We start from the raw sequence: 22,647 nt of genomic DNA, 5'->3' as shown, positions 1-22,647 counted from the left end.
AGTCTCTTAAAAGCAGCAGAGGGACCCAGCCTAACTCAGACACAGAGCGCTCCCTAGGAGCAGATTTTAAAATAGCAACACAGCTTGAGGGATGTTCATAAAAGCCTCCCTATTCATTACTACAGCAGTGCTCAAACTTTGTGTGTGTGGACAACTTGAACATTGCTGGGGGTCTTGGTGGACCATTTAATTATCTGTTCCCTACTGGCATCATCATTAAAAAACAGTGCCATGTTATTTACTAGTTTATATAAAAAATATGTATATGCCACTATATCACAAAAATATATCCAAGTAGCTTCTAACATTGAAAAGATTTTTGAAAAATATAATAAAAGTGAAAAAATAAAACAAAAACAATCTCATGAACATCACAGGCCCTAGACCAATGCCTTGTTAGCCTTTTTGATAAATCTGATTCTGTTTAAAGCAGTCTCTGACTCTGTTCTCAGAGAAAAAGCACCAAGCACATATACTCTCACCTGTTCTGCACCATTTCTATGAACCACCTGAAAGGAGCATGCAGACCATCAGTGATCCACAGGCCACAGTCTGAGAACATCTGCACTATACAAGCTCCTTGGATGAAGAACATAATGCAGACAACTGAAATAATATTCCCACTACCACCAATGAAAAAAATGCAACCCCAGTAGACCTGTTTAATATATTACAAGTACATTCTAAATGGCCTGATATATTCCATGGGGCTGTAAGATCAACACAGTTAAGCAAGCAATAATACTAATAAAGTAGACATCACAGAACCAAGATTCTTATGCAAGAAAAAGATGTGTGGGAACTATACTTTCTTTAGATTCATTTTACATAGGTGGCCAGGTTACTTAACACCCTCTTCTTAAAAAATCAACAGATCCATAGCATTAACAAAAGGGCAGTAACACAGGCGCATCATAATGCACAGAAAACAGTCCATCTGCACACCAAAACCTTGACATGTGCAACAAACCCTACACCCTGGAAATCAAAGTGAATTTTTTTTGTACACAAGAATGGCACATGAATACTTTGTGAACATCTTGAGCAAAAGCACATCCACCACAGTGACAGTGGGTGGGAGTGTTAAATGCACCCAGTGTCTCAATGTGTATGCGTATTGCACAGGCAGTGAATAGGCCTTGGGCATGCAGACGGTATTTATATATATATATATACCACACTGAAACTATCAGTTGCGATGTTTCTAATCACCTTTAGGTACATCTCCCTCAGGTACAGATGACAGAACAGCTTAAGCAGACCATAGATCATATTGTTGCTATTTATGGGACAGTGCTGTGCATTGTTGCTGTACATTGCACAGTCTTAATATTCTTTTGTGATACAAGATCTGGCAAGTTCGCTCTTTCTTTGAAAAAGGTGGGCATTTTCTGGGACAACATCATTGCAAGTAGATTCTGGGTTAGCTGCCATGCCCTGAAAACTAAAGTTTGACAGCAAAACTGCCATCATAGCTCTGCTCTGACTGTGAGGAAGCAGCTGTCAAATCTTGCAAGTACCTTTGCTTGACAGTTTGAAAGCGGTTTCTGCACTTACCCTACCATTCGGCTTCGGGAGTTTTGCATCCTCGGCTGTGTCGCTGTCTGTGGCCTCGGCCCATGCCTTGGCCACTGGTGTGAGGTGTCCACTCTCTGTCTCTGTGGAGTCCAGCTGGGGCTTCTGCCGGGAGCATCGGCTCTTGTCCCAGGATTAATGGATTGGGATCTGACATTGGTGGGAGCAGGGAGCTTGCGGTCTGTGGGAGCAGCGTGCGGCTTTCTGTTTTCCCTCCCTGCCAAGTTTCTCACCCAGGCATTAGAGGCTACATCCGTCTTAGGGGTGACAGGAACATGATCCAAGGGAGAAGGGGAACTGTGTACCTGGAACAAACTGAATACTTTGTTTGCGGGTCCTGAACTCCCCTGGCTCCGGAATCTCAGCTGAGTCGTCTCCCTGCTTCCAGAGTCAGCTCTGAAGGAAGGACTTGGGTCAAATTGCCCAGCAAAGTCTCTCTGACATTCGCCAACCCCTACGAAAAGAGCTACAGTAAATGGGAGAAGGCTCCTCCAGGATCCCTTCATGGTTTCTGTCCAAGAGGGAAAGCACTCAGTTGTTGAACTGGAAGTTTCATATAACTCAGAGTGCAACTGGAGTTTAGAAAAAAGAAGAGGAGGAGGAAGAAAGGGCAGCTGGGCTAAATTCCTCAGGCACGTTTGGAAGCCATTCACATCTTCAGGTATATGTATGCAAAAGGCTTAATCAGTACCTGCTGTCTGGAGGGGAAGGAATGCTCAGAGGGGCAGGAGCACAGAGAAAGCCCCACGGTGCAGGTTTCCCAAAGCTGCAGCTGCAGTCCTCATACCTTAGAAAGTCTTTCCTCTCCCCGTCCCCTCTCTCCCTCTGGCTGTCAGAGCGTGTGTTCCTTGAAGACAGCTCCAAGCACCTTCTCACTTGCCTCTGGCACTGGCTGGCTCTGGAGGGGATGGACAGTTTTATTTTTGGAAACCTCCCCCTTTTGTGCCTTTTTGATGCTGACATCGCCCCTCTCCAGAGGACACAGCTCAGCCCCCCTCCTTACAAGAGACATTCCAGCAACACCCACTTTGGCAAAGGGAAACAATTTACAAGACAGAACTATTAACCCATGAGCAACCGGAGAGGCCCATTCAAAGCTTATGCAAAAAAAAAGTTTGCTCTTAAAGTGAGTGAGTGTGTGTGTGTAACACACATATACCCTGTCTCTCTCTCTCTCACACACACCCATCATACTGAACAAATCTGCAAGTCGGCTTCCTGAATTTGCAGCACAAGCTAAAATTTCTGCGCAGTTGTCATTGTTTACTGAAGGTGGGGCAAAGGTGGGTATGAATGGATGCAAGACACAAGTGACAGGAATCCCCAGATCACAGGGTCTCTCTGCTCTCCGGAATAGCACTGTTTAATGCAGGCCAAACTATACACTATGTTTTGTGTGGTTTCACTTGCTTCCTTTCTTTCTGAATAGGAGCAGCTGGTGCGTGCGTGCGGGGGAAATATCCTCTGTGCCACAGTCCCAATCAAAATACCCCAAGGTTATTTGCACTGGGAGGTACGCTGTTCTTCCCTTTGTGAAAGTAGTGAGGAGTCTCATCGGGACTGTGGCACAGGAGGAAGTGCTTAAATCCCACAACGGCCGTCACTCCAGTCTGAATCAAACCTCAGTCCCTTAAACAGCTCCTTAAAAAAGAAAGTTGCAAGAACAAACTACACATTTAACATAACATGTTGTTGGGCCCAGAGATCCTTTAACTGTAGGTACCAATGAATAGACCTGGACCATGTGTAAAGCACTGAGCTGCATAGCCTATAGGTCCATTTCAGTGCAAAGCTCAAAGCACAAGAACCACTGGCATGCATCCGTGTGTGTGCTTTCTTTATCCTATTTGCAATTCTCATAAAAAAATTCCTTCCAGTAGCACCTTAAAGACCAACTGAGTTAGTTCTAGGTATGAGCTTTCGTGTGCATGCACACTTCTTCAGATACACTGAAGTATCTGAAGTATTGAGTGTATCTGAAGAAGTGTGCATGCACACGAAAGCTCATACCTAGAACTAACTCAGTTGGTCTTTAAGGTGCTACTGGAAGGAATTTTTTTATTTTGTTTTGACCATGGCAGACCAACACGGCTACCTATCTGTAACTGCAATTCTCATGTCTCCATCAAATAGATTCGAGGTTGAATTATTTTCTTTTTCTCAGACTAGCACATACAATGTATATACAATGGCTGTCAGTGACAAAAAGGGTTAAGAAGGTGGCAATTAGTATGTGGAAGCTACAGGGACCTTTTTATTTATTTTTCATCAGTGCTGCTTTGAGTTTACCTAGCTCCTAATTATTACTTTGATTTCTTTTTTGCTCAAGGTTCTAATATTGGCTTTAAGGAGTGTTTGACAGAGGGGAATTAGCCTCTGGCTATGTTTGCACATGCAATTGAACTGTAGTTAATGCTAAACTGTAGTTTAACATGAATGAGCAGCATGCACTATGCTGCTCTGAAGTTCCTGCTTCAGGCTTCATCTGCTCCTGGCCATGTCTTGCTGGGAGCAACAAACCACATCTGGTTTGTTTCTTCCAAATAAGCCATGAGCTATAAGCAGAGGAGCAAACCGTGAGCCAGGTTTGGATGATAGGAGAAGTCAAGGCTTGTGGTTGGTTGCTGCCAGCACAAAGAGGACAGGAGCAGAGGAGGAGTACAGTGGCGACTTCTGGGCAGCATGCACTAGCATGTTGCTCGCTTATGTTAAAACATAGTGAAGAGCATTAACTGTGGCTTAGCATGACACGCAAACCAGGCTCACTGAATGCTTGGGCTCCCTTAGGTTAAAGAATCCCACACTTTTCTGACTAATACCAAATAGTCTGAGCTTAGGGCATTAGTCATGTCTTTAGCTCTTGTGTGGTTGGAATATGACATGTATTTATTTATTTTAAATCATGCAAAGGCAAAATATGTAAATAATGTCACATGTGGTACAGTGGTACCAAGGGTTACATACGCTTCAGATTACAGACTCCGCTAACCCAGAAATATTACCTCAGGTTAAGAACTTTGCTTCACGATGTGAACAGAAATCGTGCTCCGGTGGCAAGGCAGCAGCAGGAGGCCCCATTAGCTAAAGTGGTGCTTCAGGTTAAGAACAGTTTCAGGTTAAGAACGGACCTCCGGAACGAATTAAGTACTTAACCCAAGGTACCACTGTAGAGTTCATTTGGCACCATCTGGGGGAGAAACAGATCACCTCAGGCTTTGGCCCCATGGTCCTTATGCTATGGTGTGCCACAAGGCATGATCTTGCCCATTCAACATCTTTATCCATAGAGAGCAGTCACCAGGAGTACTGGGGCAAGGTGTTATCCGTGTACTGGTGACACACAGCTCTATTTCTCCATAACGTCTGAGCCAGGAGAGGCTATGCATGATTTGGATCATTGTCTGGACAGAGTGGATTATATGTGAGCCAATAAACTGAACCCCGGGAAGATGGAGGCAGTGTGGGTAGGTGGTTCCTGAGATATTGGGCAGTCGTCTGTTCTGAATGGGGTTGCACTCCCTCTGAAAGTAGTTGGGAAGTGATTCTGCACCCACTTTTTTGTTACTAAAGTATCAAGTAGGCTCAGTAGCTAGGAATGCCTTTTACCAGTTTCAATTGGTACACCAACTATTGCCATTCTTAGACAGGGATAGCTGGGCCATAGTGATTCATGCATTGGTAACCTCAAGACATCGATATTGCAAAGCCTGGTCCGGAAGCTCCAGCTCTAGCTCATGCAAAATGCTGGTGCTAGCCAGGGGTCAGCAAACTTTTTCAGCAGGGGGGCGGTCCTCTGTCCCTCAGACCTTGTGGGGGGCCGGACTATATTTTGAAGAAGAAAAAAGACTGGAAGGTGTGACAAATGGGATGTGGTTAATAGCTGACAGACTAGCTTTATGTTGTAGTGCTTTAAGGTAAAATGATGTGAAGCAAACTTATTTGAAGTACGTACTTGGGCATTTACACTGCAGGTAGCAAATTAGGTTTCCAACCTATTGGGCAGGAAGCATATCTATTATTTGTTTTGTCCAGGACCCTGGACTTTTGGAACTAACTATTTAGTGGCAGGAGTAAGTGGCCAGTCACAGAGATAGAGGAAACAAGGAAATCACATTTTCTAGGAAGTCTCCCATTGCTTGCAATGTTATGAGGTATACTAGGATGGCAGGTCCTATAGAGATGACCTTTTAAAATCCTCTAAACATCAACACTAGGTGATTATTCTCCTGTAGATACATTTTTTAAAACATGTGTGTAATTCCAGTGTATCAGACCAGGGGTCAGCAAACTTTTTCAGCAGGGGTCTGGTCCACTGTCCCTCAGACCTTGTGGGGGGCCAGACTATATTTTGAAAAAATAATAATGAATGAATTCCTATGCCCCACAAATAACCCAGAGATGCATTTTAAATAAAAGCACACATTCTACTCATGTAAAAACACACTGATTCCCAAACTGTCCTCGGGCAGGATATATAAGGCGACTGGGCCGGATCCAGCCTCCGGGCCTTAGTATACCTACCCATGCACTGGACTGTTGAGATACCTTCAGGACCACTTGATATGTCTGATCACAAAAGCCTTCAAGGGAAGACCTATTACTATTCCCTCATGGCTCAGATACACAGCTCACACCTACCAGGAACTTTGTGTTCAGTATTGTGGGTCCAATGCTGTGGAACCTCCTCCCAGCTGTGATCAGACTAGAATCATAGAATCATGGAGCTGTAGAGTTGGAAGGGACCATGAGGGTCATCTAGTGCAATCCCCTGCAATGCAGGAGGAATCTTTTTGCCTAGTGTCCCTGTTGAGCTTCAGATGCATGGTGAAGACATTTTTTATAAGCAGGCCATTTTAGTAAGCTTTTCTAATTAATTTTGACTGGTTTTATATTTTGCATCTCTTCTACAACCTCATTGTACTCTGCTTAGAAACTACAATATTAAGCAGTATCTAAATAGTTGAAATAAATAAAGATTTTAATACAAATAAGTTATTGACCTAATGCCATCTTGGCACATTCTTCCACATGGCTTCCTGCTGAACGCACTGGAAGTTTTACAGTATGAGCTAGGCCTGTACTAAATCCAAACTTCCACCCATGGAATCTTCATGAAGGGACAAACAATACAAATGTGAAGCCCAAGATTAGTCTGTTTAATTGGGCTCAAGTGAAATCCAAGTAGTAGCCAAGCTTTGGAAATTTCATCTTAATTTCTTAAAGGTTTTTAACAATTATAAACTACCAGAGGTGAACCATGGAATGTAATGAGGGTCATGGGAGACATTTGTGTAGTTTTTTTATCCGTAAAACTTTGCCATTTTTTAGGTCATACGGAATAGCAAAGTTTGATGGATGCATATAAGCAGTAGTGAGAACCTTGGGAGCTCATAGATTTCTGACCCATAGCCAATACATCTGTTTCTGCAAAGAGTAATTCAAAGTCATGCAACACAAGCCATTCAAATGCAGCTGTGGATATAGTAAGGCTGAAAAGGGTGGTACAACCTTAACAGCAATTGGTTGTGTAAACGGCAATTGGTTGTGGGAAGGGGAACAGGTGCCAATTGGAACATCTCCTCTTGGGTTCTCGTAAGACAGGATTGAGCGTGGAACATCACGTTGTGCATTTGGGACCAGATGAGGTGGGGGTGGGGTGACAGAATGGGACATGCTAAGTTCTGAAGAAATTAACATTATTATAGTGAGGCACCCTCAAACTGAAAAGTAGCATACAAACATTTTTTTATACAAGCAAGCAAACAAACACCTGTAACTAACCATTTGTAATGAATAAGCCCTGAAAGATCTGGCCAAACTGGTGTTTTGTGCTTTATCTGGCCTGTTGCTGATTTGCCATTGAAGGGTTTTTGCTTGGCACTCCTAAGTGGGTGCATTAGGATTCTAAGTTTGCGTGCAAAGCTCTTCATTCTCTTTGCGGTCCTCATCTCCTTCTAGAGATCAGTTTGTGATAGCATGTGCATAGCGATTGAATCCAGAGAGTGCAGCTCGATAAAAGTCATCACTGATTTTTGTTTTGCTCTAAAGGAAAATGTCCTCCCAGTCTCCTCTTAATTACTTTCTTATGTAGCCCTGGAACAAAAAAATATTTGGTATCTAAACCCAACACTCAAGAGGCCTAGACTTTGCTGACCACCCCCCTGAAATTATTTTAGGCATTTTTCTGTATTACACAATATTTACTTACGGCTGTGGAAGATTTCCCTCACAGGAGGTACTGTTTCACTTATTTGCAACAAATATGAAATTGGCTGTCTACACAGCCAATTAAACCTCTTTGGATAACCACACACAGCGAGAACCAATTAGCTCTTGGAGCAATAATTGAGACTGCAAGAGCCTGAGAAAGAGGAAGGATATAATTTTCCTTTAGAACATAGGGAAAGAATGCAAAGTATCCACAATGTAAGGGATTAATGAAATGCCCTCCCAAAACCCTAAACTTGCCAGTGGCACCTGCAACTCTCTCAGATCAACAGAGGGGGAGACCCAGGAAGTTTTAAATCATTGACTCTTCACAAGTTCAACACCATAGTTTTCTGTCCTCATTGCATGCAGTCACATGAAAATCCGCACAACCATTCCATTTTTATTGGAGGAGCTTGGCTACAGTATTTTACATTGGTCATGTTGCGTGATGGCAAATGAAAGCTATGGATTTTCTGGGGTATGGGCTCACAACAAAAATAATATTTCACTGCCAAGCTTCAACACAGTTGTACATAACAAATATGAGAAATTAAACAAAGAAGATTTTGTAAAATAGAAAGCAGGTAAAGGTAAAGGTAAAGGGACCCCTGACCATTAGGTCCAGTCGTGGCCAACTCTGGGGTTGCGGCGCTCATCTCGCTTTATTGGCTGAGGGAGCCGGAGTACATCTTCTGGGTCATGTGGCCAGCATGACTAAGTCGCTTCTGGAGAACTAGAGCAGCGCACAGAAACGGCATTTACCTTTCTGCTGGAGTACCTATTTATCTACTTGCACTTTGACGTGCTTTCGAACTGCTAGGTTGGCAGGAGCAGGGACTGAGCAACGGGAGCTCACCCCGTCGCGGGGATTCGAACTGCCAACTTTCTGATCGGCAAGTTCTAGGCTCTGTGGTTTAACCCACAGCGCCACCCGCATCCCAGAAAGCAGGTACTGCCATTTAAATTCTACTCAGAGTAGGTCCATTAAAAGTTCATTATGTTCAATGATTTCAATGCATCTAACATTGGATAAAACAAGATGTCACAGATCACAATTTGCAAGACAAAAGGAGCTATTCTCTCAGCGTGGAGTACTAATGTATTATTATTATTATTATTATTATTATTATTCATTAAACTTATTAGTTGCTCTTTTACAAAAAGTAACTCAAAGAGACTTAAAACAAAAAAGAAACAACACATACATTAAAAACTAAAACTAAAATTAAAAACTAAAACAGTGTAAAATCTAAAAATATAACAGGAGGATGGGATTTGCCAGAGTTGGAGAAAAGGCTATTTCTCCTTTGTTAACTCCTGAAACCTCTCTAGCATTTTTAACCTTGTCGTCTGCATCCCTTTGTGGCTAAACATTTTGGGGATAAAGGGCTGCATGTCAAAGTGAGTGTGGCCAAAGTGTAAACATAGTTGCGGCCAAAGTGAAAGCGTTGGTGTGCTGAGAACCATGATACAGTGGTACCTCGGGTTACATATGCTTCAGGTTACAGACTCAGCTAACCCAAAAATAGTACCTCAGGTTAAGAACTTTGCTTCAGGATGAGAACAGAAATTGTGCTTCGGGACTTCCGGGTTAGCGCGATCGGTTAATGGCGGATTCCCTCCGAGCTCCGGAGGGAATCGGCTCTACTGGGGACGGGTCCTGCCGCGACGGCGACGCGGGGACCCTTAGAAACCACAGGCGCGGAAGCCTGCGGACTTGGAGACTCGGTGGGCGCCTTAAGCGCCCCCTTCGACACACGAAGAGCCTTTTTAAAGGCTTCAGAGAGGGTACGAAGGGTGGCGTGGCACTGTGAGTTGACCGCTACCTCAGTGGAGTGAAGCCGCGAGCCATGACTGGAGAGCGCTGACTTTCTTCCTTGAAAATTTGGACGTAAAGAAACAACCTGTGAGTAGAACGGAATTTGGACTTAAGAAATTTTTCTCTTTGAATTCGGTACGACCGGGGGGTGTGCTAAAAGGAAGTCCGCACCCCCCCTTTTACAGATAATCTAAAGCAAGAATTTGATAACTAAGGTTGAGTGACCGTTTTCCTCCTTGTGAGATAAAAGATATCAATTCCACGATTGGCACAAGAAGTTTGGTGTATCGTGTTAAGAAGAAGAACTTTTAGAAGTTTTTTGAACCCCCCCCCCCCGGACCCGGGAGTGCCCTGTGAGTGAGAGCCTGTTGAAAAGAAATAAAGAGCTTGACAGCTGTCAAAGGAGCTGTCAAACGAACTGTCAAAATTAGGAAAAATTTTGTTAAATTCTCTCTTTACGGACTAAATGTGTTATATTTGAATTTAAGTTGGTGGAAATAAAGAAGGAATAAATAACAAAGTAACGGACTGTTGGAAAAGGATTACCAAGTAACCAGAATCCCTCTAGGGGGAATTCTGAGACATTACAATGGCTGTAGATGGAAAAATACAGGCAGAGCTGGAAAAAATGTTTTTTCTCGTGGGAAAGTTACAAGACCAGAGCACAGCTATGGCTAAAGGGTTATCGACCTTGATTGTTAAAGTAAGCAATGCTGTTGACTGTGTTAAGGACTTGTCAGTAAAAAACTCTGCAGCCGAATTGGAAGAGATATCTTCAGAATTAGAGGCGAGGGAAGAAGGAGTGGAAAAAGTTCAGGTGGAAAGTACCAACCAGAAGCTTACATTAGTGGAGTACAAAGAAGAAGATTCATGGATTATAAACTTGCTTGAGATGGAAGAGGGAACCCTTGGAGCCTTTGGAATATCTGATTTTGAAAGAAATAAGAAATACAACTGGGACTACTCTTCTGTCGGAAAGCAGGTTGGAAACAGCTTTGAACTTACTGTACTCCAAGGCAGGAGGTTTTGCTTCAATTTTGACTTTATTGTACCAGAGCTCCTTCGAGACCTGAGGACCAACATAAAGGACTACCAACAAAACTGGCAGAGAGAGACAGAGACGTGAAGGCCTCGGATGTGAGAAATCCAGGCTAAGAGCCGTTTCTGTGGACATTTATGTGAAAGGGGACTGAAACCGGGGGAGGGGGAGAGAGCAGATTTTTGGAAATTTTAATGATTTTTGTGTTTAGTTGGTATGACTAATATTTAATGAAAGAAAGGGGAATCTGTGGAAGGGAACTTGGGTCAACCTTAGAAAAAGGTAAAATGTTTATAAGAGATCTGTTTAAGATAAATTTTGTTAAATAAGAAGAGTTAAGTTAAAAAATAATAACAACAATAATACTTTAAGGATGAGAGGTAAGGACTTGCTGAGCTATCTATTGGAAGTGGGATGTATGAAGTGGGGGGTAGGGGAAGTCAGGGGGAAAGGTTAAGAAAGCAAATATTTGAAATTATACATGTTTTGTTTGTGTCTTTTTGTGTTTGTACTGTCTAGATAAAATGTGAAAACCCAATAAAAATTATTTAAAAAAAAAAACACAGAAATTGTGCTTCGGCGGCAGTGCAGCGGCAGCAGGAGGCCCCATTAGCTAAGGTGGTGCTTCAGCTTAAGAACAGTTTCAGGTTAAGAACAGACCTCCAGAACGAATTAAGTTCTTAACCCAAGGTACCACTGTACTCCAGACTGCCTCCCAAAAAGCTTTCCCATCAACTATTCTATTTTAAATCACTTTTATCAACCATTATTCTTTATTAATTTTTGTTTTTAAAAATTAAAGGGGCAAATTTGGGGGTCTTGTGGGGTGTCACAAAACCTTTTGGCATCATAAAGTACCCATAAGATCAGTTGGCAATTTAGTTTTACATTAAAAAATGGTTTTAAACTAACTTATTTTTCAAATGGACAAATGTTGGGGCAGGGGTCTTGAGAGGCAACCAAAAGCCTTTGGCATCAACATAGGGGGGACCTTGAGGGCCCCCAAAACAGGGGAACAATGGGAACCCTCAATCTTTTTTAAAAAGCAACTAAAAACAATATCTTTTTTAAAATGACAAATTTGGGAGGACTGAGGGGGGCACACAAAAATCTTTGGGGAGGGGGAAACAGGCCAGAAGTTAACCAACTCTGTTTTACAGTTTAAAGCTGTCTTTTCTGCTCTTGTCAATATTCTTGATAAAGTTGTGCTTCTAGTTTTTTGAAAAGAGACTCTGGGCAGTTATAGAGTTTCAAGAATATGGACTCTTTTCATCTCAGTTAATCCTGTCACATTATGAAGGAACATTGCCTCCACAAAGAACATTACCCCAATCACAACTCCAGCTAACTGCTCTAATAATTTAAACTCATATTGAAAGTCCCCTAATAATATTATTAACACTATCCTGTTCCAAATGTTCTAGTCTGAGTTTACACTGAGTTTAAAAACTGAATACATTTTCGTCATATTAATCATCAGTGTGCATTATACAATAAAGAGTCCTGTGGCACCTTAGCAATGAACAAATGTGGCAAAAAACTTTCATAAGCCTAATAATAATAATAATAATAATAATAATAATAATAATAATAATAATAATTTATTTGTACCCTGCCCATCTGGCTGGGTTTCCCCAGGCACTCTGGGCGTCTCCATGAAGAATATTAAAAATACAATAAAACATCAAACATTAAAAACTTCCCTAAACAGGGCTGCTTTCAGATGTCTTCTAAAAGTCAGATAGTTGTTTATTTCCTTGACATCTGATGGGAGGGCGATCCACAGGGCGGGCGCCACAACCGAGAAGGCCCCCTGCCTGGTTCCCTGTAACCTCAATTCTCACAGTGAGGGAACCGCCAGAAGGCCCTCGGCGCTGGACCTCAGTGTCTGGGCTGAACAATGGGGGTGTAGACACTCCTTCAGGTATACTGGGCCGAATCCAGCTCATCAGATCCATGACATCCTGTCAATTTGATAAGTCAACAACTCTTCCCAAAAAAAGCTGAACAGACTTTGGGCTTTCAAATTCCAATGGTGTGCAACAGCAAAATTCAGTGTGTGTGTGTGTGTGTGTGTGTGTGTGTGTGTCCCCCGCCCTGCAGCTCCCTTTCAGCTCAGCACCCAGTGCAGGTGAGACCATTGCATTCCCCATCATCGTCCTCTGTGGGCAGAGCTGACGGTCCACCCAGGGAATGGAGGCATCTGTACTGCAGCAGTGGAAAGTTCCTGACCTTTGAACCTTGGCATGAGCCCATTCCTGCCCCTAAAACAAATCCTTCCTGGCACCAGATATTTAAATGGCACTGCCAGGACAAGCTAATTTTCAGCAGGGGGGTCTATGCGTTGTATTGAGATGCCTAAAGGTAAACAAGATCCAGGATCTCATTCCATATTTATCAGTCTTTGAAAATAAATCTGTCAAAAATAAGGAAGTGCAATGTTTGTGGGAGGCTGTAATACAAGTTGGATTTCAACAAACTGCTCAGCAGAGGTCCTGTAGATAAGCACAGAATATCTCATTTCTCTGGAACTCACACATAAAGCAGAGGTTGAACAATCATACTATAAAATCAAGACTTCATCCAGAAGAGATTAACTACAGAGGGTTGAAAGAAAGAAGCCAACGTCACTAGATTAAAATAAATTATCTGTGATGAGAGTGTTATACAGCCTGACAATTTATATGCTTGGAAATTGGACAATCTTGCTTGGCATCAGCTGAGATGTCTGTGGCAAGATCTGCAGCTTTTAAGGAACCTTCAAAGAAAAAAAAACTAGCTCAAAAAACTTCTAAAAATGGCCAAACATGATTTCCAAATACCTTATGTTACGGGTAAGCTAACAAGAAGCAGCAAAATTTAAAGACACTGGTTTATTGGTGTAATGCAAAACAAAAGGCAAAACAAAAAACCCCAAATTATCTATGCTAGCGTGCTCTGTTATTATTTTGTCACTATGGGAGAAAATTATCAGAAATTTTGATTGAAAAATGTTGCTTGGGCCATTTGAAGCTATTTGTATGAACTCAAGCACTGTCACTGTGTTCCCATTTCAGTGACAAGAGCTTCTCCTATCCAAGATAAAAAGGTAAAGGTACCCCCTGACTGTTAGGTCCAGTCGTGGACAACTCTGGGGTTGAGGTGCTCATCTCGCTCTATAGGCTGAGGGAGCCGGCGTTTGTCCGCAGACAGCTTCCAGGTGATGTGGCCAGCATGACTAAACTGCTTCTGGTGAAACCAGAACAGCGCACGGAAATCCCATTTACCTTCTCACCGGAGCGGTACCTATTTATCTACTTGCACTTTGATGTGCTTTTGAACTGCTAGGTTGGCAGGAGCTGGGACCGAACAATGGGAGCTCACCCCATCATGGGGATTCGAACTGCCGACCTTCTGATCGGCAAGCCCTAGGCTCAGTGGTTTAGACCACAGCGCCACCCCCGTCCCTGCCATCCTAGATACTCAGCCGCAATAAGTTTGGAAATTTTAATCTCTCTAACCGGAGGAAAGAAGCTCTGCAGGCAGAGCTGGTTCAAGTTTTTTGACATGAGAACTAGTCATAAATCGCTACCCATTACTTCCTCATTTTGGTGACAGCATAAACTGTGTAATATCAAGCATGCTAAAACTATAGTACTCCATGTGTGCATGGCAGTTGGTTCCCAGATGTGGCTCCTGGCGCCATGTTCCTTCGGCTAATTAGCTTTCTTTTTTTTTTCTTTTTTTTGCCTCTTAAAAAAAGGTTCAGAACCCACATATGCTTCTCTCTGTCACTGAGCACATTCCCTAATACACTGCAGATGGGATGCATTCCATGGCCTTGGGAACTGATTGCTGCAAGGGAAACTCTGACCAAGAGGGGGCATTTCTCTGTATTCAGGAGTGAGGCAATGAATGTAAAGCTCATGGAACAAAGGCTGTACTTGATCCCCTTCAGCAGTTGTGGGGAACCTTTTTGGCTCTGAGCTAGATCTTTATCAGATCCTAGCCTTGTGGGCCAAATCTGACAGGTGGGTGAGGCCAGTCATAATGAGATCAGGTGATTGTGCGCTTTGAAGTCCCAAAGTTGGGGCTTCAAAGCTCCACACAAGACTTGCAAAGAGGTGCTTTAAAGTGCTTGAAGAGGAGGAGCCTGCTTTCCCTTGCACACAACTGGCAACACACTTTAAGACACCTCATTGTGCATTGGTAGCCACATCTCTATCTGCAGCACAGGTGACATCAGGTGTGGGACAGGTGGGTATGGTTAGGGAAAAAATGCTATTGCAGGCCAAATTTAAACCCGTGGCAGGCTAAGTCTGCCCCATGGGTTGGAAGTTCTGCACCCTTGCTCTTCAGTTGTTAATGGTATTGACTAAGGGGTGTCTAAGTGGTTCTTTCCAGTAGCACCTTAAAGACCAACTAAGTTAGTTCTAGGTATGAGCTTTCGTGTGCATGCACACTTCTTCAGATACACACGAAAAGCTCACATGCACACGAAAGCTCATACCTAGAACTAACTTAGTTGGTCTTTAAGGTGCTACTGGAAGGAATTTTTTGTTTTGACTATGGCAGACCAACACGGCTACCTATCTGTAAGTGGTTCTTTGTTGTTTAGCATTACATTTTAACATAAATCAAACAAACACAACAATACTGTTAATAATATCATTTAATGCCAACAAAAATGGGCTTCTAAGCTGCTTACAAGTAAAAAAACAAAAAACCCAATGACATAAGCATTGAAAGAAATATGAACATCCATAATAAAAATATGCAATCAAACAATCCAATTTAGCTGACAAATTTTTGTTTCCTGTTCTGTTGAGGTTCTGTATTCTATAAAAGCCACATGACTCACTCTACTGTGTGGCTCACATTTCCTTTCTCGTCAGTATCCAGACATCCCAGGGTTTCATGCCAGGTTAAGAGGGTTGTTCCAATGAAGCATGACTGGGGTTTGCTTGTCTGCCATCTTCTTGGGAGAAATGTCCAACTGCACTCCAAGAAGCAAAGAATCAAGTAAAGGATGACGCAAGGATACTGACAGACACAGACACAACATGGAGTCACCAACAGCCATGAACAAAAGGGCTAAAACCTTTTTGCATGGGCAAGTGATCTCTTTTTGTTCATAGCACTCTTTTTCTAGCAATCTCATCACCCAGGATCTCACCTATGTGCTCTAAGGTGAACAGAGTGATATATTCCCAGCAATACCTACCCTGTTATTTGAGATACACATTTCCTGGCCATTGCTGAAGTGCTGGTTGCTGAATGGTTCAGCTCTGTACAAAAAGGCCCCCGTGCATTCACTGAACAGATGGACAGGAGAGCAGAGCTGTCAGGTCTTCATTCATTTCCAAACATTCACCAGAGGGTCTGAATTGAGAGCCTATGCATGTACATTCAGATGTAGGCTCTCTGTTCAGTCCTATTGCCAAATTTGTAGAACTTGTGGGGAAGAAGAAGAAGAAGAAGAAGAAGAAGAAGAAGAAGAAGAAGAATTTGGATTTTATATCCCGCTTTATCACTACCCGAAGGAGTCTCAAAGCAGCTAACATTCCCCTTTCCCTTCCTCCCCCACAACAAAGGTGAGTGGGGCTGAGAGACTTCAGAGAAGTGTGACTAGCCCAAGGTCACCCAGCAGCTGCATGTGGAGGAACAGAGATGCAAACCCAGTTCACCAGATTACGAGACTACCACTCTTAACCACTACACCACACTGGCTCTCACTGGGGAGGGCAGAGTTGGCAGGAATGTTATATGGAGTTGGGTCAGCAGCATAGTGTGCTAGTTGGAAATCTACCCAATGTTGGGGCTGTAGAGATGGGACAGAAAGAGGAGGGGCAGGTATTTTGGGCTCTTCAGGAATATGCATGTTAACTTATTTTGACATTATTATTATCATTAGGGCAATATTTCACTGTTAATTTTTGTGAATTTGTAAAAATAAAATAGTACAAATCTATCTTACCCATCTTATGGCAATGGATTCCATCAGTTTATTGTGCATTGTGTGAAGAAGTACTTCGTTTGTTTGTTCTGAATCTACTTGCAACCAAATTTAATGGCTGAATCCTGGAAAGGGTGAAAAATCCCTCTCTGCTAGCTCAACATTTTTCATGATCATCTGTCTCAAGTCCCTCCTTTTAAAACAACAAAAAACATCTAAAACTTCAGCCTTTCTATGAAGTTCTTCAGTCATTTGATCATTTGTCATTTTCTATATTCCCTCCAGCCCTGTAATATTTTAGAGATGGGAGGAACAGAACTGGCCACAGACTTTCAAGTAGGACGACAAACTAGGAAAAGATGAACAACCAAATGGAAAGATAAAAGACCCTGGGAACCAGTATATTAGTAGAAGCAGAGTCAAGAGGACAGCAAGAAAACATCCTGGAGATGACGCGTACCTTGAGCTTTGTCGTTAAATACATGGCTGGAAGCACTTGTAGTTATTTGAGACTATTCTGCTGAAAACAAAAGGCGTATTCACAGAAGAGTCTCAGGATAGCATTCAACAGACATTTCCACAGACACTCCATTCATGTCGGGCCACCTTCATCAGCGCTGTGAGATCCAGCACAAATCCTCAGAGGCAACAACCCCAGCCTTGGAAGTAGCTCGGCCAGAAAACCAGACGTGTGTCAGTGATGGTCTGCTGTCAAAACAAGGAGTGTAGAAAGCTGTCCAGCAATTCCCAGTTTACAAGTTGGTGTTTGTTTACTTTAATATTTCTTCTGCTTTCACTTAAACAGAACACCTCTGAGACAGGGGGAGGGACAGAGGCAAAGGCCAGCCCTGTGGGTGTCTCAAGGCCAGACGCTATGGGGGTGATGGTGTCTAAACATGTACATTCATATTAACAATGGCCCAGACCACACACTGTGAAGGTTGGCACACAGCTCTACATGTAAACAGGTGCATACAAATTAGAGAGAAATCCAGGGTGCATAAAAAGTGGAAACCTTTTTTTGAAGACATTTGTGATTGAGAATGCACAAGCTGTATGAAACGTTGGGACTGAAGGGAGCTCAGTGTTTCTGAACAGCATTTTCAAGCTGTTCTTTGTTCATTGATCACATACATTGATTCGGTGCCCTCTTAGCAATACCATTAGTGTGCTAAGCTACATTTTTTGCAAATATATATAGACAGTGGCGTAGCGTGGGGGGTGCGGGGGGGCCGGCCGCACCGGGCGCAACATCTGGGGGTTAGGGTTAGGGGGCGCAAATCCACGGGTTAGGGGGCGCAAATCCACGGGTTAGGGGGCGCAAATTACCGTATTTTTCGCCCTATAGGACGCACTTTTTCCCCTCCAAAAATGAAGGGGAAATGCATGTGCATCCTATGGGGCGAATGCAGGCTTTCGCTGAAGCCTGGAGAGCGAGAGGGGTCGGTGCGCACCGGAGGCTTCAGGAGAGCCGCAGCGCCAGTCCCACAAGGTCAGGGGACAGCGGGGAGGCGGAACGCCGCCATCCCGCTGTCTCCCGATGTGGTTTGGAGGCTGACGGCGGGGAGACACGTGCTTCTCCGGCCGCCAGCCCCACAAGCTCCGGGGACAGCTGGGAGGCGCAGCGTGTCCTCCCTCTGTCCCCGGACCTGATCTGCAGGCGGGCTGCGGGGAGAAGAGCGCTTCTCCCTGCTGCCAGCCCCACAAGCGCCTGGGGGGGAAATAATTTTTTTTTTCTTTATTTCCCCCCCAAAAAACTTGGTGCGTCCTATGGGCCGGTGCGTCCTATGGGGCGAAAAATACGGTACTTGCCTTGCCCTGGGTGCTGACAACCCACGCTACGCCACTGTATACAGAGGCATTTTGTGGCTGTCCCACAACTACGCTTAGGGATTCTCCAAAGTATTACACAAGGCATTTTTCTGAAGAGATTTTCACTTTCCATTTTTGTTTATGTGTGTGTGTGTGTGCGCGTGCGCGCTCTCACACACTCACACTCACACACACACTTGCCCTTTTGTGAAGGGTGCATGGGTGTAAACTTTAGCATGTATCCCTTTAAACAATTTGAAAGCAAGGGTGCAGTCCTTTCCTGTTCACCCTTTCCAAGAATTTCAAGGTGGCATGTGTCCAGGTTTTATATGAACCCACCCTTCACATTCAATAAAATGTGTGTACTGTATATTTTGTTTTCAGGTACATGTGCCCAAATTGTAATATGAGTCCCTTTCAGACCTTATAGAATTAACTTGATGCTTCAGATTTATGATGGGTGGGCTGGGATTTTAACACTTAAAAAACACCATATTTTATTATTTTGCTATTTGTTTTAAATATAGGATTATATGCTTAGAACATCTTGGCTAAAGCACACTGGAAATAAACACAATACAGTAATAATAATTTTGCTTTCCTGTGTTGCTTTTGGAAATCAGGAGCAAACATTAGAAAACCAAGGGGCAGGGGCACTTAGATCCCAACAAGGTATTTCAGTTCTAGGCCACTTCCACCCCATACAGTGGTACCTCAGGTTAAGTACTTAATTCGTTCCAGAGGTCCATTCTTAACCTGAAACTGTTCTTAACCTGAAGCACCACTTTAGCTAATGGGGCCTCCTGCTGCCGCCAGAACTTGATTTCTGTTCTTATCCTGAAGCAAAGTTCTTAACCTGAAGCACTATTTCTGGGTTAGCAGAGTCTGCAACCTGAAGCATATGTAACCTGAAGTGTATGTAACCCGAGGTACCACTGTATGTTTAAAGCACTATTATACCACTTTAACAGTCATGACTGCTCTAAAAGGATATTGTGAACTGCAATATGTTAAGGGTGCTAAGAATTGTTAAGAGACCCCTTTCTCTCTCACAGAGCTACAACATCTAGTTTCCTGGGAAAAGGGATTGATTGCTATACTGCTCTGAGAATTGTAGCTCTGTGAGGGAAATAGGGGTCTCCTAACAACTCTTAGCACCCTTATTTATCAAGTCATCATTCCCAGGACACTCTGGAGGAAGCCATGACTTAATCATCATTTAAATGCATGGTGCACATGTGGCCTAACTAAAAACAGGGTTGCCATATTTCAAGAAGTAAAAACCAGGACACCCCACAGAAATTGTTGAACTTTTTAAAGGGGGGAAAAAGCCAAAACAGGTGATTTTTTGATTCACTTGCCTAAGATCCAGGACAAAGCGCCGCCTTTTGAAACTCCCCCCCCCCCCGGACCTCAATTCTTTGAAATTCCAGTAATGTCCAGGGAAATTCAGTCATGTGGCAGCACTACTAAAAGCAACAACTCACACCTTATAACAGAGGGCTAAATTGAACTTTCTCTCATCACTTTGCCTCAAGGTACATAGTCTTTATATTAATAACTGACACAAAAGCACCTCTCAAGCATTTCCAGCCACTCCCATTTTCAGTACTGATCAGTCTGCAGCAAGCACAGATGCTACAAGTGGCAAAAACATACTGGGCATGTGGCACACATCAACAAGAGGAGGCACAGGCAAGAGTTTTTGGAAGGGATGGATACAAGTCCTAATGCAATGAACTTAATAACGAAGCTGAGCACCAGGGCCACATAATGTTGTTTTATAAAAACTAAACAGCCCAACCGCAGTGATGTGAAATAGCAATACTAACACAAGGTTATCCTTTGCTGCAGACTTCTATACTTATCAGTCCAGCAGATTAAATGTGTTTACAGATAATTTGGTGAAGTGGGCCAGGGAGAAACTCAGTTTGCTTACAGACTCCACTTTCTCTGTTCCATTAGGTTTAAATGAGCAAAAAGGCTTACTTGTCAATAAATAAATCCCATGCAAGTTAGATGTTGATTTATGATTCCCCATTTCAGAATTAATGGTCCTTAGAGCTCAAGGTAAAATATTGCAACAGACTGTATAATCTGAAGCACTCCAATTTGGTGTAGGCTACAGCATCAGGAGTCAAGAAGAGGGAGTTTATTTTCCACCCCCAGCCATTACTATTGACACCTGACTGCCCTTGTCAAACACACATTATGAAGCTGAAACCCGCTGGGAATAATTTAGCTGTGTCTACCACTTGATTCTGTCCTTTTCTGTTATTACTTTTTCAGCATCTTAGACCATCTGCAGAACCTTAGCAAGGACAGCAATTCCTGCGCAGAGAGCTGCAGGGAAGTGGTGGTGCCAGCAGTTACTCTAACTCTTTTTACACCTCTGTCCATCTGGCGTCAAAGTCAAAGGACAGGGTAGCCCCTGCAGTTGTGACTGAAAAGGCCATTCTTCTCAATTGTATTGTCCCTTCCAAGTTCTGGTGTCAGAGGGCAAACTACATCAGACAGCGCGAAAAGCAATATCTGCTTATCTCAAAAAAGGGGGGGGGGAATAACCAGGAGGGAAATTTCTCCAGATCCTAAAGCTTCCACACTTTTGCCCCCAATAATGAAAGTGGGGGAGGGGAGAGAAAAGAATTGATGCTGAAATATACCAAAACTCGTTCTGTTTCCAGGACACCTGAAGTGAGAAGGGAACCTGAGCTCATCATTGCTTCCACTGCCAGTTACAGTGGTACCTCAGGTTACATACGCTTCAGGTTACATACTCCGCTAACCCAGAAATAGTGCTTCAGGTTAAGAACTTTGCTTCAGGTTGAGAACAGAAATCGTACTCCGGCGGCGCGGCCGCAACAAGAGACCCCATTAGCTAAAGTGGTGCTTCAGGTTAAGAACAGTTTCAGGTTAAGTACAGACCTCCGGAACAAATTAAGTACTTAACCCGAGGTACCACTGTATTTCTTATAGCTCCAAGATCTCAGGTGGGGGAAAGAGAAGCAGGATTTGACATGCTCCTGCAACCTATTCTTACTATTAAATAAGAATAATAATTTATTACTCATCCTTCATCCCAAGGTCACAAGAATTTAAAATACAATCACGAAAATAGGGAGGGTCCTAAAAATATGCATACAAATGTCAAAGGATAGGCTATCTCGTCACTGAGAATTTGTCCACATTTGAGCAGCATTTAGCACTTTTCACTCCACTCAAATTAGACCTGGAGCAGTCCACACAGGGGGAGAAAGCAAGGAGTACCTAGCACAGGTTCGGTGGCCGTTCTCCATGCATCTAGGCATCACCTAGAACAAGGCAGGCTTTGTGCTGGTGCCAGCCCACAAGGCAAAGTTTGTCCACCTCTGATCTAACAAGTTGCCAGCATCCTTTCAATCAGTAACACAGTTCCCACACAACCTTTTCAAAGAAAATGGATTATCTAAAATCTCTCTGCAATTTTCAGAAGGAAGAATTCTCTCCTTTTATACAATTCCCATGAATGGTGGAACAAAGCACAGGTTTTTGACTAGTTCGTTTTCTTTGTAATTACATGCACCTTGAGTGTTGTGTTCCTGCTTAAGCCTTTGACAAGGAGATCTGATGGAAGTATGAAATAACTGGTCAATGAATGACTGAAATACACTGAGCAACTTTAGACTTCATACTGCAAACTGAGTCAAAAGCAATTGTGACTAATTGCTTGTGCCATTAAGAATAATAGAATCACAGAATTGTAAGGAACTATGAGGGTCACCTAGTCCAATCCCCTGCAATGCATGAAACTTTTCGCCCAAAACGGGGCTCGAACTCATAACACTGAGATGAAGAGTCTCGTGTTTTACCAACTGAGCTATCCCAAGGGCCGCAAGCAACACAGAAGATGCTTTGTAGAGACATTATGTGTAAAAGGGCCTCAGGCTGAAAATCATAACATGCCAATACTTGAATAGCATAGGGAATTTATTTTCTTCATTTGTGAATAAGAAAGCTGTGAGGAACACAGGATGGCAATTGATGTCATCATGGCTGCTGGGAGGAGCGCAGAAAAAAAGAAACATCGTGGTACACCTGCATCAGCACAACCAGATGCTTTCATCTGCCCCAGCAGCAACAAAACATGTCTCTCCTGTATCAGTCTCTACAGCCCAGTGGTGTAGCTTCATGCTCCAGCACCGGGGGGCGGAGAGCAGGCAGGGGCGTGGCTGTCACGCGTCCTGGGGGTGTGACGCCCAGGGCGGGGGGAGCAGCCAC

At 43.3% G+C, this 22,647-nt stretch overlaps 1 protein-coding gene across 1 annotated transcript in view; it reads right to left on the bottom strand.

Annotated features, from left to right (window-relative positions):
- The window catches only part of LTBP2 (latent transforming growth factor beta binding protein 2), a 142,156-nt gene extending 139,595 nt beyond the window's left edge, over positions 1–2,561 (bottom strand). Inside the window, exon 1 of the mRNA XM_081857916.1 lies at positions 1,558–2,561. Coding sequence (XP_081714042.1) covers positions 1,558–2,081 — 524 coding nt within the window. The 5' untranslated portion in view covers positions 2,082–2,561. The remainder of the gene's footprint in view (positions 1–1,557) is intronic.
- Between the last annotated feature and the right edge of the window lie 20,086 nt (positions 2,562–22,647).

The sequence above is a fragment of the Podarcis erhardii genome (assembly GCF_964252035.2).
Source record: "Podarcis erhardii genome assembly, chromosome: 1".
Classification (NCBI taxonomy): Eukaryota; Metazoa; Chordata; class Lepidosauria; order Squamata; family Lacertidae; genus Podarcis; species Podarcis erhardii.
Note: the sequence above shows the minus strand (reverse complement) of the source record. Positions and strands in the feature narration are given on the sequence as shown.